This window comes from Barbus barbus (assembly GCF_936440315.1).
Source record: "Barbus barbus genome assembly, chromosome: 38".
Lineage (NCBI taxonomy): Eukaryota > Metazoa > Chordata > Actinopteri > Cypriniformes > Cyprinidae > Barbus > Barbus barbus.
In genome coordinates this window covers 1,596,426-1,623,813 of record NC_136716.1, presented here as the reverse complement: position 1 = coordinate 1,623,813, position 27,388 = coordinate 1,596,426, and the positions used below count along the sequence as shown (strand labels likewise).

Sequence of the window (27,388 nt, the reverse complement as noted above, 5' to 3'; positions counted from 1 at the left end):
AACTTCGTACAAAGGCATTCTGTGAACAAAGCATAAAAAACCCTTCTTAAAAGATATCGCAACTAATCTAAAAGCAAACAGATGGTCCTTTGAAAGCGAACCGACCCTGATTCAATATATAGATTGCACTCGGGAAAAGAAAATGATATTTGCTCTTTTGCCTGTGGGCGAGATTGCACCAGATCTTTTACTCTCTGTTCCCCATTGGTTTGCTGTCAGAGCTGAACACAGGTGAGATGGTCATAAAGTGTTCAGTTATTTGCAGTCGTGTCTCTTGTGTATAATCAAGCATTGCTCTCTAATCTCTAGTATGCATGCGTGAAGCCGCTAGTATGACTGTGCATCCCAGAGCTCAATTAAACACACACGTGCACACTGATGCTATTTTACTGCCACACACTTAATTATACTGATGTGTGAAAGAGACATTGTAACTCGTCATATATTGATCTTGTGCATCGACTGCATCTTGTTTTTGTCCAATGGCAGTTAGCCATTGTAGTTTCATATATGCTGCAGACGTGCTGCTCAAACGACAACATTGTGATTATGATTATGAATGTGCATTTGAAGCAGTGTTTTATTGATTACTCTGAGTGTTCTCCCGCCGTCATTGCTTTCAGATTTATTTCAGGAATCCGTAGGGACTAGGTCTGGTGGGTGTGAGACTGCCGGGTCATGTTAATATTGTGCCCTAGTGAGCTGGAAGATTATTATTTTTATTTGATTTATTTTGGCATATATGTAAGATAGATTTCAAATTTAAAACCTTTTCAATGTAATATACTCATATTACATCTCATTTGTATGTAGGATCTATTATAATAAAATGAGTTACATTCACAATCAAATTAGTTTAAATGGAAATATAGTTTTTTTTTTAGTAACATTGAAACATTTTCTGATATTCTTATATTTCCTATATTCTTATATTTTCAAATATTTACAATTTAAATGCAATATTGTTATATAGATGTGATATAAAGACAGAGAGAGGACAAGTGAGACTGGTGTAATTGTAATATGGATTAAACAGAAAATATAGTTGTTTTGTAATAATATTTAAATCTGATATTCTTACAGTATATTAGATCGAAGTATAAATCACAAAATGGAAATATAAAAAGTATATAATATTGAGTATTTTGAGTTGCACATCTATTGCAATAAAAGATCATGTAAAATATCCCAGAGGCACTCACCACTTTTGGCAATATGTTTTTAATAATTCTTAATAAATAATAGCCTAATAATAAGAATAATAATAAAAAAATTAGGGCAGTGATGTAAAGGTCAAAGGTCATCATGGTGTAAAATCACTCTCTGAATGGTCAAAAGGGGCTGCACTGTAGAGGAAAATAAAAGCGACTTTATGGTTTTTTGTGACAATGAAGATTTCTTTTGTTCATTTATTCTGGCCAGAGTCCCGAGGCAAAGAAATGAAGCACAATTTGTCCATTTATGATGTGCATGACTCACTTATTAAAATAAATTGTGAAACTGTGTTGCATCACTTGGGCAAGCAGGACTAGATACGCCATCGTGTTTTATTAAGCACAAATACTGCACACACGCATCCGGCTTCTGCTTTTGCTGAACACACCATGATGCTCAACTAATACTGCATTAGACATTTCAGGCCATTCATCTCGTCTTTTCATTATTGATTTGAAGTCAAGTCTTTCTCTGTTCTTCAAGTCAAGAAAGTGGCTGTTTTGTGCTGGAGATTTGGTGAGATAAGACGTCTTCATTTCTCTCTTCTGGAGCACGTGAGTGATGAGGAGGAGGCCAAACGAGGGAAGATCGTGTTTTATAGATGGAGGTGAAGTATAGATCAGCTCGAGGGGATGTTTGTAATGAATCTCTCGATGTGATTACACCTGTGTGTGATACGTGCGTTCACGGCGATGCTGGGGTTAACATGTAGATGTGTGTTCACCTGCAGTTTATTTATTTCACACAAGAACAATGTGATTTCTCAGGAATCTTATCGTCAGCACTGCGGTGGGTCCTAATGACAAGTGTTATTAAAAAAGGTTTAGGACATTTTCTGCTGATTGTGGGAGAAAAACTGCAGAATTTAATACATTCTAAAAAATATATAAATAAAAATTGTATGAAATATAAATATAATGTATATAGTAAAGTGTATTAAGTTGAAATAACCCATTTGATGTTAATGTTTATGTGGAAAAAAAAAAGAAGAAGAGGAGAAAAATTGAAGGCACTTCATGTCATTAGTTATTATCATTAACTAAAAAAAAAAAAAAATATATATATATATATACTTTTTGTTGCTTTAAATAAATGAATATAAAAACAAACAAACACACATACATTAACTGAAATAAAATAAAATATGAATTTCAGCTAGTTTTAAAGAAGTACTAAAAAAGTAAAAGTAAATCAACTAAATACAAAAATATACATATAAATATACATGAAATGCATAAAAAAGAGAACTGTATATATAGACATTTCTAAGGCTGCATTTATTTGATTAAAACAGTAATATTTAGAATATTATTGCAATTTAAACTAACTGTTTTCTATGTGAATATCTGTTAAAATATCATTTATTTCTGTGATGTGCAGCTGTATTTTCAGCATCATTACTCCAGTCTTCAGTGTCACATGATCTTCAGAAATCATAATAATATACTGATTTACTGCTCAACAAACAGTTATTTGTGGAAACCGTGATATATTTTACTTGTCAGGATCCTTAGAGTTTAAAAGAAAAGCATTTATTTAAAATATAAATGTTTTCTAACATTATAAATGTCTTTTCTGTCACTCTTTGCAAAAAAAAGTATTTATTTCTTTCAAAAAATGGAAAATAAAATCTTACTGACCCCAAACCCACCTCTTTAATCTCAGCTTTCTTAAAGCAATTGGTTTCCTTAAAGACTCTCCACATGGTCTCTTCTTGTTTTAATAAAGTGATAGGTGCAGGTTCACCTTAGATGCTTTGCTGATGTGCTTTTAGATTCTGAAAGACAACCTGAACTGACACTTTTACTTCAGACTTTTATCTGATTTAATGTCAGGTTGATTTGATATCGAACGCATTTACATATCCTTAATTTCCTCTGAGCCCAGAATGAATTTTCCTGGCTAAAGATAAGATTGACTTGATTAGTCTGAGTGATGGCTTTGAATTTACATATTTACATAAACACACACACACACACGGATCTGTCCGGAGGTGTGTGTCGCTGCAGGAGCGCTGTGGTGGATGATGGGAGTTGAATTGGACTCTGATTGGATGTCAGTTTATCAGATGGCTGAGGTTCTGCTGGACTGAAAAAGCGCAAATGTCTCAATGCTGTGTGAGATGTTGGAAATCTAAACTCAAATAGCAGAACAAACCACGAGATCAAGACAAATCCAGCCCCACACATGCACCGATAACTCGCTGATAACAGGAAACTGAGAACTAAGAGTAAACAGGAAGCAAGTTTGGAAAGTGATTTTGAACATGAACTTTGTTCGACGTTACACATTTAATATAGGAACACACCAGAAACACACAATGCATTGTTAAATGTTAAGTAACATATGACTCAAAAATTTATTTTAACGTAAAAGATACAGTAGCAACATTTTAAGTTTACAGATTTTTATTTTTCATAAACTTAAATAATGTTAATATGCCAAATTACTAAAATCTGATTTTTACCTTTATTATAAAATGACGACCAACTTAAAAACACAAGTGGTGATGAGAAAGTCACACAAACACACACCATCATGCATAATACACTAACATACACTAAATGACATTAAAATAATGTGATAAACCTTAATTTAACAAAATTAATTAAATTTACTATCTCACAATTCTGACTTTTCTTCTCAAAATTACAATATTTTGCAGTTCTTAGTTTGTCTCACAGTTTTGAGTTTATATCTTGCAAATTTTGACACGTCGCAATTACACTTTATTTTATTTTAATTTTTCCTGTGGCTTCCATAAAAGAAAAAAAAAAAATCTCTGCCAGTAGGGTAAGACAAATGATATTTTATTTTTATTTCATTTTATTTATTTATTTTCCTGTGGCAGAAACAGACTTCCATAAAAGACAAAAAACAAATCTCTGCCAGTAAGGTAAGACAAATTAAATTAAAATTAATTCAAAGAGCAAACAAGCAAGATTATAATTCTTTAACGGTTTTCCCCCTCTTGTTTATTAAAAAAAAAAAAAAAAAAACTTTAATTTTTCCAGAAATGCATGAAAAATACACTAAATTACACTAACGTAATGTAATAAACATCAATTTAATAACATAAAATGTAAAAAAAAAATGTGTTTATGAATGGCTTCAAACACGGCTTAGCTAATCATAATCAAAGACCAAAAACTCTCCGTTTTTCTTTAAGGCCACATCTCTTTAAAGGGAATCTGAAAATTTTAATTGTTATTCCAAACCTGTATGGAGCACAAAAGAATATATTTTGAAGAATGTTGGGGTCTGAGTAACTTTGGACCCCAGATAACAAACATCCTCTGCTCCCACTAGCTTGTGGGCAATGGATTGCATTACTAACATCTCACAGACTGCCATCAAAGCACATTTGATGACTGTAAATGGAGTGCAGTGCAGGAATGATGGGACACTTCCGTCATCGGGCTTGATTTTGTGTGATCAGTTTTCATTTTCTTTTGGAATTCTGTCCTAAACATGAGTGCACTTCTTAGCAGACGAATGATGAAAGCGTGACCAGGTGTGTGTTTTGTGTGTTTCAGAGGGTTTGGCTGTTGGCGTGGGCTTTGGAGCAATCGGTAAAACTCCCTCGGCTACATTTGAAAGAGCCAGGTAAGACATGAACAGGATAGTTCATCCAAAACTTTTTAATTTAAAACATTTAATCAAAATCAGAATCAGAAAGAGCTTTATTGCTTTATTTTTATTTTAGTGTCATAAGCTTCCAGTTCACAGAAGCAATGACACACAGACAATAAAATTAGGATGAGAATAAAAAAATACACATGTAAATATAAATATACAAAAAATTTAAAAAATAATTTGAAAAATAAACAAATTGTGTATGTACAGTTGTGCTATAGATGATAGAATGAAATAGAATAGAAAGAGATGCAGGGATGTACAAGGATGGAGGTGGTAGCAAATAGATATAAGGTTATTGCACATTGCTATTGCATAAATGGGGGGGGGGGGGTATTTAACTGTTCATACGGTGGATTGCCTGGGGGAAGAAACTGTTCTTGTGCCTGGCTGTCCTGGTATTTGGGGCTCTGTAGCGCCGGCCAGGTGGCAAAAGTTCAAAAAGGGGATAACTTAATTTTCTGAGCCCTTTTCCCCACTCTGGATGTATATAGTTCTTGAAGGGTGGGCAGGGGAGCGCCAATAATCCTTTCAGCAGTCCGAACCGTTCTCTGTACTCTTCTGATGCCTGATTTTGTAGCTGAGCCAAACCAGACAGTTATTGAAGTGCACAGAACAGACTCGATGACGGCAGAGTAGAACTGTTTCAGTAGCTCCTGTGGCAGGTTAAACTTCCTCAGCTGGCGAAGGAAGTACAGCCTTTGTTGGGTTTTTTTTTTTTTTTTTTTTACAATGGAGTCGATGTGAGTGTCCCAATTCAGGTCCTGGGAACTTGAATGTCTCCACTGCAGCCACAGTGCTGAGCATGTTAAGCGCAGGTTGTTAAGACTGCACCAGACAGCCAGCTCTTTAACCTCCTTCAGGAGCTTGACAGAGGGGTCAGTAGAATTCATTGGTGTAGAGGGAGAAGAGCAGTGGGGAGAGAACGCAGCCCTGGCGCACATCATCTTCACTGATCTGAAGTATGCTGGAGGTGTTAACGGTTGTGTGAAGAGATGATCAGAAGGCACCACATTTACATTTATTCATTTAAAAAGACGCTTTTATCCAAAGCGACAAACAATTATATATGTCAGAGGTCGCACGCCTCTGGAGCAACTAGGGGTTAAGTGTCTTGCTCAGGGACACATTGGTGACACATTGGTGTCTCACAGTGGATTCGAACCCGGGTCTCTCACACCAAAGGCATGTGTCTTATCCACTGCGCCATCACCACCCCTAGTGCTGATGATGCTGCTGTCTGACATGAATTTCCCCAGTTTCACTAGCTGTTGCCTATCTGTCAGAAAGCTGTTGATCCATTGACAGTTAGAGCTAGGGACAGAGAGCTGGGTTAGTTTGGTCTGGAGGAGTGTTGGACCGATGGTGTTGAAGGCCGAACTGAAGTCCCCAAACAGGATCCTCACATAAGTCGCTTATTTGTCCAGGTGTTGCAGGATGTAATGCAGTCCCATGTTGACTGCATCATCCACAGACCTGTTTGCTCGGTATGCAAACTGCAGGGGGTCCAGTGATGTCCTTCAGATAAGCCAGAACCAGTTTTTCAAGTGACTTCATGACGACAGACATTAGAGCAACAGGTCTGTAGGCGTTAAGTCCTGTTATCTTGGGTTTCTTTAGGATGGGGATGATGGTGGAGCGTTTGAAGCAGGAATGGACTTCACACGACTCCAGAGATCTATTGAAGATCTGGGAGAAGATGGGGGCCAGCTGGTCAGCACAGGTTTTCAGACACACTGGTGTCTTTTCTTCTTTTGTTCTTTCTGAAGACCTGGAGATCTGGCGCACATCATCTTCACTGATCTGAAGTATGCTGGAGGTGTTAACGGTTGTGTGAAGAGATGATCAGAACGGGTGTGGGGGGTTTCGTATCTACAATAAAACTCATTCAGGTCTTCAGCAAGTTGTTGATTCACCTCAGTGCTGGGGGATGGTGTCCTGTACTTGGTGATGGCTTTCAGGCCTTTCCACACTGAAGCTGAGTCAATGGAAGTGAACTGATCTTCCAGCTTTTTAGTGTATCTTCTTTTAGCCACACTAATCTCCTTATTCAGTGTGTTCCTGGTCTGATTGTACAAGACTCTGTCCCCATTTCTGTAGGCATCCTCTTTGGCCTGATGTCTGAGTTTTGCTGTAAACCATGGCTTATCATTGTTGAATGTTAAATAAGTCCTGATGGGAATGCATATATCCTCACAGAAACTGATATATGAAGTGAGCTCGTCCAGATCGGTGGCAGCAGCTTCAAAAACACTCCAATCAGTAAGGTCGAAACAAGCTTGTAAACCCCGGTCTGTTTCGTTGGTCCATCTCTTTAAGTCTTTATCACCACTATATCATTCCAGCACATTTATTTTCTTTCGCAAAGCACAAAAGCAGAACATCTGCGCTTCTGTTGTCTGCAAGCAAATGGAAAGGAATAATAAATGTTGAGCATACAAAGATTTTCAGCCTGACTTTCACTCTGGTCCTCACAAAAAGCTAAATTCGGAAGAACACGGTGCAAAAGTCATCATTTTAATGTACTTTGATAGTGCTTTGTTGAGCTTCGCCATGTAAATCACCATTATTTTGTTATTTGAAGAAGAGCCTCTTAGATGTTCTGAACATCTCATTTTGTGTTGCACAGATAAATTGAATTGAATTAAATCTAACTTGAGGCTGGAAAAACATTGGAATGAAGGCAGACAAAATGTAATGATGTAATGGTAAAAGACAATATGTGCTAGTGTTTTAGGTCATAGTGACCCAGGATCTGTATTACTTCTTGTAACTGGAATAAAAAAAAAAGTTGCTTTGGAAGAACATCTAAACATCTAGATTGAAGGTAATGGTTTTAACTGCTTACATCTCATAAACATTCCATTAAAATAAGAAAGATTCAATTGTCATGGCATCAGAAAAACAAGATTATTTTTCTGACCCCATTGGCTGTATCTTTTTTCTTGTTTAATCCAAAGAAATTGATGCTTTTCTCAGAAAGCAAGACTTAATATCTGATATCATTTTGCTTCTGAAGTAAACATATCTCGATTTAAGAATGTGTAGATATTTGTATTGGAAAACAAGGCAAAAATACTGAGGAAGAAGCTGATTTTCAATGACTAAGATTTAATGAGTGAAAATGAAATGCTGAGATGCTTCTTCTGTTGAGAGTTGAGAGCTCGGTCAGGCGTATTGCAGAACAGAACAGTGTCTGCTTAATTGTTCTGTCAAACTAATACTGGGGCCAGAAGGATGTGAGGATGAGGAAAAGATGACATAAGTTTCATTTCGGGGTGAATTATTTCTTTAAAGGGCACATGCAGTGTTTTCTGACAGTATTGTGTGCTGCTGTCACCAAGTGGATAAAGCTGGTATGGTGAGATCTCTTCACGCACACACACACACACACCCACACACACACACACACACACACACACACACACACACACACACAGAGCGTGCTGTTGTGATTATGTTAGTATCCATGTTCTCGGGACAGTCTGTTTAAGCGGGAGAATCCTGGCAGACAGGGTTGGAGCGAGCGAGCGAGAAGGAAACCGGCTAACAAGTGTTCACATCACACCACCAGATGGAATCTATTAGCCGTCGCTGAGAATCAGAGCCGCATTGTAAGCGCTGAAGCACCTGGACTCCACTATGGGTCTCAATGAGGTCCTGTGTGTGTGTGAGAGACCGCCATCCAGATGTGAGCTGAAGCTTGCAGATGTTGAGATAGAATCCGTGTCTTTATTTAGTATTTGTGTGTTTCTCCATAGGGAAAGCTGTTCTGCATTAGTCTTACGATCATGTAATCTCTTTACATCCGCACTGACAGCTGAGGGCTTGTGCTTTCTGTTTGCTCGTGATTCAAAGATGAATAGATACATGGTTTGTTCAATAAGTAAACACAGGCAGCAGCTTTCTGCGGTGTGTTGAACTTATGATACGGCATAAGAAAGAGGGCTTTGTCAGCCTGAAAACAACGAAACAGAGTCTGTTTCATTTCTATAGCGCTTTTCATATCATTTCAGCTTGACAAGAAACCGTGATATTGATGTTTGTAATATCTTAATGTCGCATTTGGCAGATTAAAGCTGGGCGACAATGTACATTTTGCTTATATCACTTAATAAAAGCAATATATAAAAGAGGAAAAAGCTGGACATACTTATCCGATTGAAATATATCACTGGGAGATTTTCATTAAAACATACTTTATACATGTTTTTGAAAAATAAACTTTAAAAGGAATGTAAAAAAGAACATTTTAAATAAAAAATAAATAAATAAATTTAGAATTGCAAAATATAAACTCAGAATTCCTAGAATTCTTATAATTACTTGTTTATGTCACTTAATTCTAACTCTTAATTCTTCTCTTAATTGTGACTTTATATCTCTCCATTATGACTTTTTTTTCAGAATTTTGGTATTATATCTCATAATTTTGTCACATTTTCTCAGAGAAATTAAGTGGAAATTGTGAGGCAAAAAGTTGAATTACATTTTAAAAGTTTTATTCTGTGGCAGTCTTTTTTTGAGAATGAAATATAGCATTCGTTACACATATAATGTTGAGTCTTTATTGTGTTGCATCAGAGAAGGAAGGAAGAATATATTTTTCTCAGAATTGCAAGATTGCAAGATTAAAGATCTCACAAACTACTCTTACAGTTCTATTCTACTGCACTGTATTCTTCTTTCTGTTCTTTCTAGTTAAAGCAATGATGGAATCAATACTTGCATGAGCGTAAAGTCCTTCGGTTTGTTGTTTCGAGGAACCAGGAGAATCCCAGCCCTCTTTTAAGGGATTTCTGGGAAGAGAAAGCGTTTACATTAGCGTGATTAGTTTTTGGTAATTAAGGTGAGCTGGCTGAGCATCACAGGGAAGCCACGTCAGATCGTGTTTTCCATTCACCAAAGAGCTAAAACTTTCCAAATGTTTTCCAAACATCAGAAACCCTCACCAAATGATAATAATGGACATTATAGACTGTTCAGTCAGCGGTGACTCTTGAAAAGCCACGTTTGCGAAGCATGACGTTAGTCAACCAAGAATTGCTGCCTTTTTTTTTTTGGGATGTTACCGAAACCATAAACTTTCTCGGCCTGAACTTTATGCTGAATCCTGTCTCATATTTTTGTGATTTTTCCTGATTGGACAGGTATAAACAAGCTGAAGTGCTTCTGCTAACATTAGTTCACCTTGGCTCTGGTTGTTTATTCAGAGTCTTGATCTGACCTCCTCACGGCCTCAGAGCTCTAGGAGGTTTTTGGATGTGTTTGTGCATTTTCTGAAACTGTCTCTTTCTCCATCGTGAGCCGCAGAAGCCAGACAGGCAGTCAGACAGTCTTCTCTCTCTCTCTCTCTCTCTGCGCTCTGAAACAAAAGTCTGTTTGTTTTCCAGGGAGAGCCACTCTTCTGTTTCTTCCCTCTTTCCCAGCGCTCTTCTCCCAGTCAAAGCAGTCCTTGCATTCCCCAGTACCCACATACTCAAGTGAACTGTTAAAACCAGATGCTCAGAGGCTCTTCAAAGAAACGGGGACTGGTTTTTGCAGCTCCAGTGTAGGCAGCGTTTGAAGGTACAGAGCATATGTTGCTGACCGGATCCACTGAAGCCCACTGGCCCAGGCATGCAGTGTATAGAGTTTGGGGAATGTTGGGATCAGAGTTATTTTAGTAGCATTAAAATACTATCATTGCGTTTGCTAATATTTTGAATTAGATTTTATTTTTCTACTGTCTATTTGACATTTTAATTTTAGCTAGTTTTAGTAATTTTGTTGCACATTCATTCATTCATTCATGATATTTATTACTTTTTATTTATTAGTTTTAGTTTTAGTTTGTTATTTTTATATTTTTTCTTTAACGAGTTACTTTTAGTCATTTTCTTGTGCTTTTGTCATTTTGTTATTTATTTCTATATACTATTTATTATTTTTATTTAGTCTCAGTTATTTTTATATTTTCTCTTTAACTAGTTACTTTTGTAATTTGTTGTGTTTTATTCATCTGTATTCATTTTTTATTTATTGGCTATATAGTATTTATTGTTTTTATTTATTATTTTTAGTTTTTTTTATATTTTCTCTTTAATTTTAATTAGTTTTTATTTGTCTGTCGGTCTATCTATAAATATTTCTAGATATTTATTATTTTTTATTTATTTAATTTTGTCTTAATTATTTTTAGTTTATTTAGTTTTAGTACTTAAACTTAAAATGAAAAATATTGCCATGGCAACTATAGCTAAAATAATATGTTTCAAATATTGTTTTAAAATATTTATTTATTTATTTATTCATTTTAGTGAACATTTATTGTATGCAAAGTATTTTTACTGGTTTATTTTTATTTAACTAACTAATGCTGGCTGGATAAGTGTGACATGAGTGAAGTCACTCCTCATCACGTTCAGCAGAGGAGGTGACGTGACCCTGGAGCTGTCAAAACAAGTTTATAATATTTCTAGAGCTAAATGTGACGAACTCAGCTGGAATAACAGTCCCCCGCCTGCTTCTCTGCTGGAGGTGTTTCTCTCAAACCTTTAATCATACTAACATCAGTCCACATACTAATTATAATGAAGTGTCACAAACTCATTTTAATAGAAATATATCTTATACATGCTTTTTCTTCAAAGAAAGCAAGCCAATTTCCTCAGATGTGCTCATGAAAAACTTCAAACGATGAAGGTTAGAGAGAAAAATATACAAAGGGCTTGTGAATAAATAATTTAACGGAATTAACGTGTTTGCAAGATATTAACACAAAGTGGGTCAGTGAATTGATTAAGAATGTCAGAATGGATAATAATAATTGTATTATCATATATTTAAAATTGCGTCCAAACAGTAAGACATCTGCCATTTAATATCAAGCCATTATTGAATAATTTATCTGGGAATCTCATATGATTTATAGTTATTACATTACTGATGTCTGCACTGTTTAATTTCTAGACTAGTTGTTATTAGATATGCTTTAATACATTGACTAAGTTTACAGTAAAAAACACAGCAGCTGTGGTTGCCAGAATTTTACCGTAAAAAATACAGTAGCTAACACACATGAAACTGAAATAATGCAATAAACATTCATTTAACATTAGATGTAACATACAACCCTAATGTACAAAACTGATAAGGAAAAAAAACGAAGAAACATAGTTGAAAATGTAACTGAAAATGTAATCAGTTTACGGTTATTCACTGTAAATTATACATTCTTTTTCCACTTCCAAAAACAGTATACTACTGTAAAATTAAATGTAATGTCCAATGCAGTTTTTCACCATGTATAGTAGGGGAACTTACTGTTAACCATTTAACAGGTTTTTACTGAAGCATTTTTAGTCTTTTACTGTTAAATTCATGGTCATTTTTTAAAACTAGTTTTTAACTCTACTTGGCGAGAAAAGCTGTTTGGTGAATATTTATAGCACACATTTTCATCATAGTTTATGCTCAAAAGTATTTTCATTAGCTGATGCTGTTCCTCTGTCAAACTGAAGCATTGGTGTCAGCGTTCAGTGTTTTTTGGAGCTGATCTAGCAGCTTTTAGAGTTATTTGCGTTAAACTGCGGCACTGTGTTTACTAGGCCAGTGAGCGGGTTTAACCAAACACACATGCTGACAGGAATCTGCCGCACAATGGACCTTCGCAAAAATCATAAACAGCTTGTCAGCCAAGACCGAAACACTTCCAGACTGATTTCTTGTTGAGTTGAGATGGGCATCAGTGTGGGACATAAATTTGGGCTCCTCACAGACGTTATGCGTTTGCCTACAAAAGCACCTCTGGCTCTGCACCCCTTTACCTCAGTTCATTAACTCAGACTTATGTGCCTCTAGAAGTTTGCGTTCTGCAAGTGAACATTGCTTTATTGTGCCATCCCAAAGAGACACAAAATCACTTCCACTGACTTTTACATTAACTGTTCCCTCCTGGTGGAATGACCTGTACAATTCAATCCCAGCAGCTAAATATATTAGGTATAAAATCTAAAAAAAAAAGTCTGCCAAATTAGGGTTTGACCTGATTTAATTAATCAAATAAGATTATTGCAGTCTGACATATACATTTTTTTTGCATGATTTGAGCTAAATACATGATACTGTATTTTTGAGTTTATCATTGTTTTGACATGCTTGTTGTCTGGATAGAAATTGGCTGATTTGCCTTTAGGAGACTTTTGTGCAAACGTGATGCAATTATGGATGAAGCTCGTGCCCTCCTCAGACAAATGAAGCCTGAATTTACTGTATGATTTGTTTTAATGCTGCTTGTGAAATCACCCATACAAGACTTGATGCATGCAACACTAACGACTTGAATATAATCTTCTAATAAGCACATCTGTGCATTTCAGCATCTTCTTCTCTGTGCTCTTCTCATAAGTCATATTTTATGCATTGTTTTCCACGTGTTAAGATTGTCAACGAATTGCTTTCAGGATAATGAACAACACTAATGTCCCGATCCTTCGTCTCCAGCGTCTCTGTGCTCCTCAACATCACACATTATGTTGCTTTTGACTAAACAAGTAGCTGTTTCTGAACTCATTTTGTGTGTTGTGATTTTTAAGATTAAATGGAGTCTGGAAATCTTGTGTGTCACAGCGTCGAAACGTTCCCACTGTTTGCTGAAGTCTCTTTCTCATCTCGTCCACATGACTTTTTTGCACAAATGCATCAATTTGTCAGTGATGGATGCTACATATTTCTTTCCATTTCTTCTATATGTCTCTAAATGTATATTCTTACTTTAGAAGGAAAGCACAACTAACGCTGGGCTGAAACCGATCATAATTTCTCATCTGCTGAATTCAGTGAACGAATCGGTCAGAAATGCTGCTAAACAAACATTGTTTTTGTGGATTTGGGTTGGTAGGTTTGTGATGGACCTGTTTCTTGTTTCCTTTTCTCCCAAATCCATCAGGAATAAGTCCGCTAGAGCTTGATTTTTTTAAATGTAGTATTCAGGTTGTTGTTGCTTGAAATTTTTTGTCTATATGGGGAAAAAACACCCACTGTGTTTACTAGCTAAATTAAAAACAACTATTGAGTTTAAGGATCATATCAAGATTGTATCTCAGGTTAATGAGATGTGTGTGTATAATACATTAATGAGCTTTAAATGCTCATGAATTAAAAACATTTTAACCCATTAATTGCATTGCTTTTAGTTATGCAAAATGATATCATTTACATTTGACAATTTGAATGATCGCTTATTTTAAAATAAATATATTATTATTATTATAAATGCATAAATGAGCTTATGAGTATAAGAATCAAGTCAAGATCATAATTTAAGTGTAATTTTAAAAAAACATAATACATTGAGATTTAAATTCTCATGAATTACATTACTTTCACATATTTTTATTTATTTATAACGTTCATCAATATCTTGCAGATTGTACAAGTGGTATAAATGTCTTTGTGTAGAAAGAAAATTGAGTGCCCATTATGATATCTAGCTAAATCTAACACAGCTAAAGAGAAATAAGTGACAAGGGTGGGATTTAAAATTATTATAATTTTATTTTATATATTTTAAAATAAATATATTATATATTTTTGAGTAGCGAGCTTTGAATGCTCATTAATTATTAAATAAACATTTTAAGCCATGAATATTCAAAGCATTATTTGCATTTTACAAATTTAATGATCAGTAATTTTGTTTCTATCGATTAACGTAGACTTTCTGGGTGGTTTGTAAACTTATGAGAAGAACCGTGTGCTAAAAGTTCAGTCTACGCTTCAAAATGTACTGTATCTGCAGGCTGTGAACATATTTAGTGAAAATGTGATGTAGTGAGAAAAGAAAGCAGGAGAGAGAGAGAGAGAGAGAGAGAGAGAGCAGGGCGAGGGCTGGACTGATGGCTCTCTATCTAAATGTTATTCTCTGCAGTCCTCAAAGAGCACATTGTGCTTTGAATCTCAAAAACATAGGGCCCCTGTTCTCCGGCTCTCTGTCTCTCATCCATCTCTCTCCCTCTTTCTCCACATCCCTCCATTTCCTCCACCCCACCCTGCTTTCCTGCGTTTTCATTTCGCCGTCTCTCATCTCTCTCACATGATAAGGGCTTTAAGAAACCTTAAGGGATTGGAAGAATTCATTTCTCTCAACCGCTTTTATTCTCTTGTTTATTGAGTTTTGGCAGAGTTTGTCGGGCTCTTATATCCTCCCTGCCCTCTTATTATTTGTTTGTCTGTTTTTTTCCTAAAAGGTAAAGCATGTTGATGGCAGTTGACCATAATCAAAGAATCACATTCATTACCAACATGAATGCCTCGTGTACATAATTGTGCAGATTTTCCCTAAAAATCAGTGCTGAGCGTGCATCTGGGTGTCCTCAGAACAGTGAAGGTTTTTCTGTGAGCAAATGCTGTTAATCAGAGTTTGGACGTCATTCAGGTTAGGTTTAGCAGGACTTGGCTCCACACTACAGGTGTGTGTGTGTTTATACATGAAATACGTCCCACAATCCAACTTTCTGTCTGGCTTCTTCAGAGACGCACCTGCCATTCTCAAAGCTGCTTTTATAACAGCTAACAGTTTGAGAGAGGAAACCGTGAGATTCTGCATTACAGTGAATTGCTTAGAGTTATAAAATGGCACAGAATGTCTGTATAATAGTTCAGCCTTAATTGTTCACATTAATTTTCCCTCATGTAGCTGAAGTACAAGGTTTCTTGAGCTTTTTTACTTGGAACTTCAAAATAAGCGCTGCAAACATATACTTACTAAACAAGTACTTACACACACACACACACACACACACATATATATACATATTTATTATGAGTGTTGAAACTCTTCATATTGTAAGGCCATCCCTAGGCCCCGCCCCTGCGTTAACGGCGTTAAATAATTTTAACACGTTAAACTGGAAAAATTAAACACCTGCATTAATGTGCTAATTTTGACAGCACTAATTCATACATATATTCATCCAATAACAATAGATAAATAATGCGATTTTAAATGGGATTTAAATGCAATTTATAATTACCGTAGTACTTTTGAGTATACTTACTCATGCTTGTACAAATACTTGTGCAGTTTTGTAGGTTTTGGGTCTTTGTCTTTGGGTATATGCTGTAGAATCTGTACATACAGTATAAGATGTCAGTGTGGTGGCATTGCCATCTTTTAAAGAGGCTCTGGTTCAGCAAAGCAAAGCTCTGGTCTGTGCCTTCTTTGAAACAAACTAATGGCAAATGACAAGCCAGCACAAACATTGTGATCACCATCTTACACTCATGCAAGTAAAACTTTGCATTAATGTCCATGCAGTGCAGAGCAACAAGAAAATAATATCTAATAAAACGCTGTATTTTATATATGTATAGTACAGTATTTTGAGAATCTTTTAGTGTCTTTTAGAGCATTAGAATATGCATTTTCTCATAATTTTAAATACTTTGATCTGAAGCCTTGCATTCTTGAATATTTAATGCTTGTTAAATTTTGCTTAAATTCTTGAATATTTAATGCTTCTTCCACTTTTGACTGAAGGCCATTTTGACTGAAATGTCGTGGCTGTTATAAACTGTTTGTAGGTATATTTTCCCACAGTTGTGAGTGAAAAGCAGCGGGTGCGCTGGGTACGCCGGTCAAAGGTCGCTGGAAAGCCATAGTGATTGGTGCAGATGGTTTAGGGGATTTTCCCTCATTTCGCCCAGATCCCCATGCTCTTCCCAACACACAGATGCCCATTCAGGGCAGACCCCCATGGATGGAGGGGGGGCACCAAAGGCCCTTTGTGCCCAGAGAGGAGCTCTGTGGTCAGACACTGGAGCCACTGTCTTCCCCTCTCAATGGAGGCTTCTTCATGCTTTTGCAATAACGCTGGAATGTTTCCCTTTATGCTTCTTTTGATTGTTTTAATACAGACGTCAGCCCAGACACACACTGTATCACAAACCCACATCCCGCTTCATTTCCCTTCGCTCTTAAGCTCATATACTGAGCTAAGAAAGGGACGTGTTGAATGGCATTGTACGTTTTGAGATCTCCACCCTGTTTTACTGCTGAGAGCTTGCGGTTACTGTAGCCTGTCCTCAGAGGTGGGTGAATAGACTCACAGAAATAGACCTGCCTCAGAGGAGTGAAATATGCCAGAGAAGAATTCCTGGGGATGGGAAAACATGTTTCTGAAATGGTGAGAAGGGCTGTTGTTTCCACACTGTGTGAACATTAGGCTGTGGACTCTTCAGTTGGGTGAGCGAGTTCGCTTCGCCCTTCTCCAAAAAACTCCCCTTGGTTTTCTCTTCAGTCTTTCATTATTGCCACACCACAGTTTCTCCTGTCCTCTCATCCGTTATTCCTCTCTTAAGTCAACATGCAGTGGAAAATCACCCCATCTACTTTCTAAATGCGTCTCATAGATCTTATTGCGAACTAATCATCCATGCAAAATCCATGCATCCATAAAAAAATCAACCTCAAAATGTCTAGGTACACTTTGGATGGGTAAATGCAAAGCATGAATTCCGAGTATGGGTCACCATACTTGGATGTATGTCACGTCACTTTCACTTTTAAAAACATTATTTTTAGTGATCTCCGACTGGCGAAGTCGAACATCAGTATCGTCGACGTGAATAACAATCTTACCGAATTTACATTTAGCATTAGCCAGCACTTTTAAATTTGCCAAGATGTCAGGCTCCCTGGCTCCTGGTAAACAATGGACTGCTGCACGGGCTCTAATGCCGGAACCAAACAATGTACACGACTCCCTGAGCTAGTCGCATCCAAAGCAGTATCTACAGCCCTCACATTCTTACTCTCCTCAACTAAAGTTTGAATGCGTGTCTCTAATTCTAAAACCTTCTCTGTCAGCCTAACAATTTCCCTGCCTTTATCACATGTGAATCCCTCATCGCCAACAGAGAGAGATAAACTATACATGTGGCAAACAGTGCAAACAACAATAGCAGGAGAAGAAGCCATTACTCACCGTGACTGATGAATGATACCGACTTAACTTACCACTGTTGTTTGATGAACTCGTGAAAAACGGAGCAAGAGAGAAATGAAACGGAGCAAGAAAAAAATAAAACGGTAATAGATGCGAGTAGAAACACTTATGACAAGCTAACCGGCTAACAAATGTTAACTCGCTACACTCGCGGTTTTAGATTAAAAGCGAATGATCAAAATAGTCAGGTTAGTTTGGTTGATAATATCAGAAATATGGTGGGAATTAAGTTATATTTTACCACTTAAACAACAGAGAGTGAAAGTAAGATAGAGATTCAACAGAAAAGCAAAGCTACACGGAGCTACAATTGCAAACCTCTCAGCAGCACGACAGACAGGAACAGACAGAAGCAATCGAGAGTGATCTGACCGTAAAATTACATGTAATGTCCAGTACAGTTTTTCACAGTATATAGTAGGGGAACTTACCGTTAACCATTTTCCGTTAAATTCAGTCATTTTTTACAGTGTTGATCTAAAGGTTTAAATTCATGAATATTTACATTTTAAATAAATAATTATTTTATATAGAAAAATTTATTTATTAATTTTTTATTTATGTTTTTTGAAAGGCCATTTTGCTTGATATTTATTCAGTTTATCTGGTAATTATTTCACATTGAGATCAATGCTACCTCAAAACCTCATAACTCGATCTTCTGGTGAAACGTCACTTCTTTCTGATGACATATGCAGGACTTCTCCAATCATTTAATTTGATTAAACCCTGCACCTTTCCCCCTCCATCCAATCAACAACATATGCACAGAACTGAGTCCCCACCTTTCTTTTTTTTTTCCCAACAATGACTCATATATATATCACAATATCTGCTGATCCGCTGCTACTGCCATTTGATCACGACTTAAACATCTCAGAGAATCTGACTTGGACTACACACATCCAAACACAGGTTAAGAAAGCCAGGCAAAGACTGTACCATCTGCGACAGCTGAGGAAATTCAGGGTCTCACCAGCAATCCTGAAAACTTTCTATTCAGGGACCATAGAAAGTGTATTAACTCAGTGCATCTCAGTGTGGTATGGAAACAGCTCCAATCAGGACTGCAAAGCTCTACAGAGAGTTGTGCGCTTAGCTGAGCGCATCTCAGGGTCTGCTTTCCCCTCTCTGCAGGACATCTACCTCAAACTCTGCACAAATAGAGCTGTCAAAATCATCAAGGACTCAAATCACCTTGCTAACCGACTATTCACTTTGCTTCCATCTGGTAAGCGCTTCCGTAGCCTGATGGCAAAAACTGAGAGACTTAGGAGGAGCTTCTTCCCCCAGGCCATCAGGCTCCTAAACTCTAACTCTGTGTCATAACATCACTTGACTCCATGTTAATATCAATATATCTATAAGCTATTCATAATTTTTTCTACCTCATATTGCTGCTATTTAAATACCCTGTACAACTTTTTTGCTCATTCTTTTGCACATTCCTGTTATATTACTATTTATGTCAACAACATACTGACCTGCACATTTATATTTATATTTTTTTATCTTTTATTTTATTTTATTCTTTTATTTTTTTCTACTTTTCTTTTTCTTAATATTTGTATTCTGGTTATACTCTGTATAATCTTGTTGCATTTTCATGTTCAGTGTGGACAGACTGAAATCGTATTGCATCAAATGTTCTGCTTGTATGTTCATGCATTCTTGTATTCTTGTAGCTCAAACAGTAGAGCTTGAACTTAAGGTCATGGGTTTGATTTCCAGTAAATTTCCACTAATGAAAATGTAAATAAATGTTTGAATCAGGACTTTTTCAACCTGTAATTCCAAAGATTGGTACACATGGATTGCAGTATTTTGTTTTAATTTGACTTTCTTCTGTGCAACACAGAAGGAGCGGTTTTGAGTCATGTACTCATCGCTTCTTTGCATGCAATTACAATGAATGAGGACCGGGGTTTAAAAGCAGGAGGATGAAGCACCTGAACGTTTGAATTGAACTCTGATAACACGCTGAGAGGTCTCCCTCCTCTTTAGCCCAGAGGACACGACATCCTTGATTTCCAGCAAGAATGTCAAATATGGACACGTCTGATCATAGAACACATTTCTACTTTGAAACAGTCCATTTTAAATAAGCCTTTGCCCACAAGACACAACGGGGCTTCTGGACCATGTTCACATATGGTTTCCTTTTTGCATGATAGAGCTTTAGTTGGCATCTGCAGATGGCACGGCGGATTGTTTACCGACAGTGGTTTCTGGAAGTATTCCTGGGCCCATTTAGTAATGCCAATAACAGAATCATGCCGATGAGTGATGCAGTGTCGGCCCGAAAACCACGGGCATCCAACAAAGGTCTTCGGCCTTGTCCCTTACGCACAGAGATTTCTCCAGTTTCTCTGAATCTTTTGATAATGTTATGCACTGTAGATGATGAGATTTGCAAAGCCTTTGCAATTTGACATTGAGGAACGTTGTTTTTAAAGTATTCCACAATGTTTTTACGCACTCTTTCACAGATTGGAGAGCCTCTGCCCATCTTTACTTCTGAGAGACCATGCCTCTCTAAGACATCCCTTTTATAGCTAATCATGTTACAGACCTGACGTCAATTAACTTAATTAGTTGCTAGATGTTCTCCCAGCTGAATCTTTTCAAAATGTCTTGCTTTTTCAGCCCTTTGTTGCCCCCGTGCCAACTTTTTTGAGACCTGTAGCAGACATCAAATTTGAAATGAGCTCATTTAGTGGATAAAAGTGTAAAACTTCTCAGTTTAAACATTTGTTATGTTCTCAATGTTCTATTGTGAATAAAATATTGTGTGATTTGAAAGTCTTTTAGTTTTCATTTTATTCCAATTTAAAAAAAAAGGCCCAGCATTTTTTGTTTTTTGTAGGTTGACAGTCCTAGTCCTCGTTCACATGCATTACATCGAAAAGAGCAGGCCAGGATTCGTCAAGAATCTTCAAGATGTAAAATTTGTACAAATTAGCCACCAATTTGCCAAAATGTAAATTAATTATGAACCTCCACGAGAGTGTCTTGAAGGAACAGTCAAAAATTTAGAGTTGGAAGGGTGATTTCTACCACTTTAATTATATATATATATGTATGTATGTATATATATGTATGTATATATATATATATATATATATATATATATATATATAATATATATATATATATTATATATATATATATATATAATATATATATATATATATATATAATTTTTTTTTTCTTCTTTTTTTTTGAAAAAAATAGCCATGTTCTTCAAGATGTGCAAAAAAAGTATGAATTATGTACAAATTAAAACAAATTAGCCAGCAATTTGCCAAAAAGGAACTTCAGTAATTGGGAACTGCCATGAGATTGTGTTATAGGAACAGACTAAAATTTACAGTACTGCATCAGATGACTTGGAAGAAGAGCCATTTGTCCACTTTGGTAATATTTTAGAGGTGAAGTTTGTTTTATTTATTTATGTTTTGGAGTTTGACAGTCCTAGTCCTCATTCATGTGCATTACATTAAATGTAAATGTACAAATTCATACAAATTAGTCACCAATTTGCTGAAATGTAAATTAGTCACAAATTTCCGTGAGATTGTTGAAGGAACAGACAAATATTTACAGTATCGCTTCAGAAGACTTGGAAAAACCACTATAATTAGACCACTTTAATACTATTTTAATGGTCTTTTTTTTTTGTCCTAGTTGTCATTCATGTGCATTACGTTGAAAAGAACAGCCAGAATGTTCAAGTTGTATGAACAAGATTTTAGGAATTCATGCAGATTAGCCAACAATTTGCCATAACGTGAAATAGTTAGCAATTGCCATGAGATTGTGTTGAAGGAACAGTCCAAAATTTACAGTATTGCTTCAGAAGACTTGGAAGAAGAGTCATTTACATCACTTTAATAATAGTTTAATGGTGTTTTTTGTCATTTTGGAGCTTGACGGTCCTAGTTCTCCTTTATGCACATTCATTTTTGTTGCATTACTTTGGTTCTGTGTTGCATGTAAGAAAGAGTTGAATCAGTTCTCTTCAGTCTTTCCCTCAAACTCTCCAGCATTACATGGGCGCTGTAAGCCTTTCCGTGACTAGCTGTCATTAATCTGACTTCTCTGGGGGCAGTACCTTGAGCACATGCCAGCGCACATCGTACAGCAGGAGAGATTGAAGAAGGCAGTGAAAGAGTGTTGGGCTGGTGGAGAGGGGGAGTCAAAACAGAGCAGCTTTTCTTGCTTTGTGAGTGCAGGCTCCGGGAGGTTCCGGGAACTTACGATGCGGAGAAGTGCAGGCCAAACAAACAGAGCTGCTTATCAGTTGTGCGATGGAGACCACCCTCAGACCGCCTCGGGAGAGAAACCGGCTCCCAGCGCCTTCCCACAAATATAAACCATCCTCATAATGAAGTGTTGTTCTTACGCTCTCGTTTGAGTCAATGCCCGCTGACACACTCGTGAGCCGTTTTACAGTCTTGGCTTGTGTGAGAAACTCTCACGCAGGATTATCCAAACACAACAGCGTGATTCCAGATGTAGCTCGTGCCCTGTCCGTAACCTGCATTTCTCGGGGTCTTGTGGTACGACACACCCATATGTTGCCCTTCAGAAAGCCTTCGTCTGGAGAGCTTTAGTCAGCAGTCGTTTCTCTAGCCTGGCACGGTCGACTCCGTTAAATCTCTCGCTGAGATCACGTGTGAAGTTAAGAGAGTTGAAAAGTTCTGCGTGTGCTCACCATTGGGAACTGATTTAGCGATTATGTCTGTTTTTTTCAGAAATCTGGCTATTGACATTGGCATTCAGAATAACAGATTGTATGAAAATCATTGAATGAGGATGTTGGAGAAACAGACCAAAATTGACATCATTTGTGACCCTGGAGCACAAAACCAGGCTTAAGTCGCTGGGGTATATTAGTAGCAATAGCCAACAATACATTGAATGGGTCAAAATTATAAATTTTTTAAAAGTACTACAATACTAGGAAGGAAGATCGGGTTGTTGATGTTTGCCTGCCAATCTCGCTCTGTCTGCACGAGAACATTTCTTGGTCATACACCTTCAGATAAATACATTTAGACCACTTAACTTAATGATTGCTATCAGGATGTGAAGAGACTTTCAACCAGAATAACAAAAAATGTTTCTGAAGACAATCACCTATTGCACCTTAAGTTTTTGATTATTAATATGCATTGAACAACTTTAAATGCCATTTATTTAGATTTTTTTGTACCCTCCGATTCCAGATTTTCAAATAGTTGTATTTCAGCCTAATATTCTCCTATCCTAACAAGCTTATTTATTCCGCTTTCAGATTATGTATAAATCCAAATGTAAAAACAAAATTACCCTTATGACTGGTTTTGTGGTCCAGGGTCATATTTCTTCAGAAGATTTGGAAAAAGAGGCATTTGGACCACATTAATAATAGTTTAATGGTGCTCTTTTGGCATTTTGGAGCTTGGAAGTTTTAGTCCTCGGTCACATGCATTATGTTGAAGAGCCAGAATGTTCTTCAAGATGTACAAATTCATACAAATTAGCCACTAATTCGTCAAAATGTAAAATAGTTATGAATTGCCATGATAATTTGAAGGAACAGACAAAAACGTACAGTTTTGCTTCAGAAGACTCAGAAGCAGAATCATTTGGACCACTTTAATACCAATCTGCAAAACAGGAAAATAGTTCAAAAAAGTTGAAAAGATCTGCGTGTGCTGACGGTTGGGAACTGATTTAGTGATAATGTCTGTTTCTTTCAGAAATCTGGCTATTGGCATTGGCATTCAGAACTTTCCAGAAGGCCTTGCTGTGAGTCTCCCGTTGCGGGGTTCTGGGGTGTCCACATGGCGATCCTTTTGGTGAGTCCAGACAGATACACATTCACATCCACAACCTAGTGAGCTGCCTGCATGGGTGCCGTTTTAAGGTGTCATTTGCACTTCCAGTGCTAAGGCTGCTCCAGACAGATTAGAGACTATAATTTGGACAAACATTTACTGATAAAGTGATGCACCGTGCCAAGCTCAGTGGAAAAAACATTATCATAAAATAAAAATGCTATATTCTTTTTATTACTTATAAATTGCCAATTTAAAAACAGATTAGGCCTTATTTGATCAAATAAGGCCTAATCTGTTTTATTAAATAGGCTGTGTTTTGGGGTCCAATCCATTTGGTAAATAGCCTTATTTGGTGTAAAATGTAAAAACTTTTTAAATCTGTCACATATGAGGTTCATTTCTGTTAGGATTAGTGGTCGACAGATATGGATTTTTTTGGATGACCGATGCTGGAATTTGCAAGTTTGCAAGGTTCATGGATTTAAATATTTATTACATATTCAAAGACTCATTTAAAGTATAAAAATGGCTATTTGTTAAATGCCAATCAGGATAAAAAACTAAATAAATAAAAATGACTGTTTAAGTCCTGCTTCTGACATTTATTGGCCAAACAGAAAACTTAATAAAAAAATAATTTATAAATAAATGCTGATTAAAGCCTGCTTCCAACACCGAAAAAGCTTAATATAAAGAAAAAGAAAGAAAGAAAGAAAAAGATTACTCTTCCCACTTCTGACAGATATTGGCCAAACAGAAAAATGTAATTACAAACAAACAAATAAATAAATAAGCAAATAAATATTACTGTTTAAGTCCTGGTTCTGACACTTATCGGCCAAAAATTTTTTTTTATAAATAATTACGGTTTAAATCATGCATCTGTCAATTATTGGCAAAAAAAAAATAATAAATAGCGTAATTTAAATAAATAAAATAAATGTAACAAATTATAATAAAAAGCCAAATTTCAGCCAGTACAGTATATCAGCCTTATATATTGGTCAGCTACTAGTTAGGATGCTATCTTAGAACGAAGCTGCTTATGTAGGCATCTCTCTAGGTTTTGGACCAAGGCCACAGTCACAAACATTTATTATGGTCTTAATTTATTCCTAATATGTCCTGATTGATTTCAGAGTTCAGAGCGCTGCAGTGTTTTATGCGTGTCTCTGCCTCACAGGTACGGGCAGCTGAGCGGGATGGTGGAGCCTCTGGCGGGGTTGCTAGGGGCCGTTGCCGTGGTGCTGGCGGAGCCGTTGCTACCCTACGCTCTGGCCTTCGCTGCAGGAGCCATGGTGTATGTGGTGGTTGATGACATCATTCCTGAAGCCCAAGTCAGGTGAGCAGCGGCACAGTGAAAGCGTTCAAGCCTGCAGATGCTCACACACCACTGAATGTGTGTGTTTCTTTACAGCGGGAACGGGAAACTGGCCTCATGGATGTCCATTCTGGGCTTCATCGTCATGATGTCACTGGATGTGGGGCTTGGCTGAGCCTTTTCATTGGTCGAATCTTCGAATGTCAGCTTTACTGCACTGAAAAAAGTGACCAAAGCAGCCTTTCTTCTCAGTGTATAGGTTTATTGATCAATGGAATATTTTTCTACTTAATGTATTTTATGTAATTTGTTTGCTATTTTATTTGTTTTATATGGAAGCCTGTTTCTGTCACTGGTTAGAAATAAAAAAAGGTAATTGCAACTCATCTCAAAATTCAAATTTTTTATTTTTTATTTTTTTGAGAAAAAAAGTCAGAATTGTAAGATATAAACTCGCAAAAAAAAAAAAAAAAAATGCGAGTTGTAAAGTCACAATTTGGAGAAATAAAAGTTGCAATTCTGAAAAATTGTCACAATTGTAAGAAAATAGTTTTTTGTCCTCTAAATTGGGCTTTAAATCTCATTATTGAGTCTTTATCTCACAATTCTGAGCAAAGAAGTCAGAATGACAAGAAAAAAGTCCGAATTGTGAGACATAAAGTCACAATTTTGAGAAATAAAAGTCGCTATTCTGAGAAATAGTCACAATTGTAAGAAAATAGTATTTTTTGCTAAAAATTTGAGTCTTCATCTCACAATTCTGAGAAAAGAAGTCATAATTATAAGAAAAAAAATCCAGAATTGTGAGATAAAAAGACGATCATCTTTTCTTATTTTGTACTCAATGGCGGAAACAAGCTTCCATAGTTTTATGAATGACTCACGGACCACATTTATTTAGACAGGGCGGAAAGATACTTGAAAAATTATTCAAACTTGAATGAGTGACTTGAGGGGTTGTGTGTGTGTGTGTGTGTGTGTAGGTGAGTGTTTCCCATCATTAATTTAAAGACCATATGTTCTAGATATTCTTTCCAGTCAGCTGTTTGCTTTCAAGTTATGAAATGAAGTTGTCATTTTATGGATAATGTTTTTTTGGGTTTTTTTTTTTTTTTAATTGCTGATGATTACAGATATGCAACAAGACTATGAATAGGGGAAATGTAAGGTAAAATGCACATGTGTAAATGATGTAAAATGATTACTGTACAACCCATTTGTCTTCCTTTGTTCTGCACTGTGTGTGAAAGACATGGAAATGTTTAATTTCACTGCTCAAACAGGGAGAAAGAAGTAATAAACTGATTTCACACTGCTGTTGTTTTGAGGCTAACTGATGTCTTCTGGCACAGATTGTTAGTGTAAGTGTCATTCTTTTTCACTTTTAAGAACTGTAAAGTTGATATTTCATAAAATGTCCTGTTCAGCTTATTTCAGGTTTTGACCATATATCACAAGGGAAATGTAATTTCCTTTATTTAAATATGTTTATTTTAATATGAATTGCTAAAATGCTAGATAGAATGACACAAATCTGTCCCAAAGGTTGGTAACGTGTTTAGAAAAATAGCAGCTTCAACAGAAGATAAGAACAGCATATATAATTTGTATAAACATGCTGAGGTTGACATTTGGACATTTTCTGGATGATAATCAGACTCTGCTTTATACTCTGTATTCGAAATGTGGAGGAAACCCAATGTTTTGCCCTTGAAGTGGCCATTAATCTTGTGGTTTCCTCTACCAAGTGGCTATACTACAACATGTTACTCCAGTGCATTCATGCTAAATCTTTTCTTTGTTGGAAGTTTTACACTGCACATAGAGTTATATTCAGCCCGTCTGAACTTCCTGTGATTTTCCCTCAGTATCTCATTTTTGTCCTCCATCACATAGCTTCAGTCTTTTGTTCAAACTGCACATTTACTTATTTACTACTACAGGACGACCAAAGAAACTGAATGTCAGATTCCCATATACCAGCTGAATATGCTTCTCCATAAGCTTCTTACCGAGCTCAGCCAGCTGGATCGCATATTTATAGTTCAGACAATGCATTGTGGCAGCAGTTTGATGTGATCCGCAATGGATTCAATTTCAGCCTCTAAACTTTCTGATTATACCGAGGTGGATAAGAAGGTTGCAATCAATACTTCATCACATTAGAAGCCTTGCTTAAAAGATTTCATTGTTGATCCCTAAGTCTTTGAATAAGAGGGAGACCGACCAACTGCTTGCACCGAGCTGCCCTTCATCTGTCTTTTGAGTCAATAGAGCTCTGTTCTGACTGTTAACTCCAGGCTGGAGCTGGTTATTGCAATTAACAAAACTGACTCTGTCTTGAAAGTTACATCAGTTTTATTAATGAACCGCACTGAGTTTGTCATGTAAATGAAACC

At 36.5% G+C, this 27,388-nt stretch overlaps 1 protein-coding gene across 3 annotated transcripts in view; it reads left to right on the top strand.

Moving 5' to 3' along the window:
• The window catches only part of LOC306857312 (zinc transporter ZIP11-like), a 110,825-nt gene extending 84,425 nt beyond the window's left edge, over positions 1 to 26,400 (top strand). For 2 of the 3 annotated variants that reach the window (XM_079397203.1, XM_079397204.1), the window contains exons 7-10: positions 4,752 to 4,821; positions 23,588 to 23,686; positions 24,852 to 25,010; positions 25,086 to 26,400. In XM_079397203.1, the coding sequence (XP_079253329.1) occupies positions 4,752 to 4,821; positions 23,588 to 23,686; positions 24,852 to 25,010; positions 25,086 to 25,164 (407 nt within the window). In that variant the 3' untranslated portion in view covers positions 25,165 to 26,400. The remainder of the gene's footprint in view (positions 1 to 4,751; positions 4,822 to 23,587; positions 23,687 to 24,851; positions 25,011 to 25,085) is intronic. The other variant, XM_079397205.1, reaches the window with a different exon arrangement.
• Positions 26,401 to 27,388: the final 988 nt, after the last annotated feature.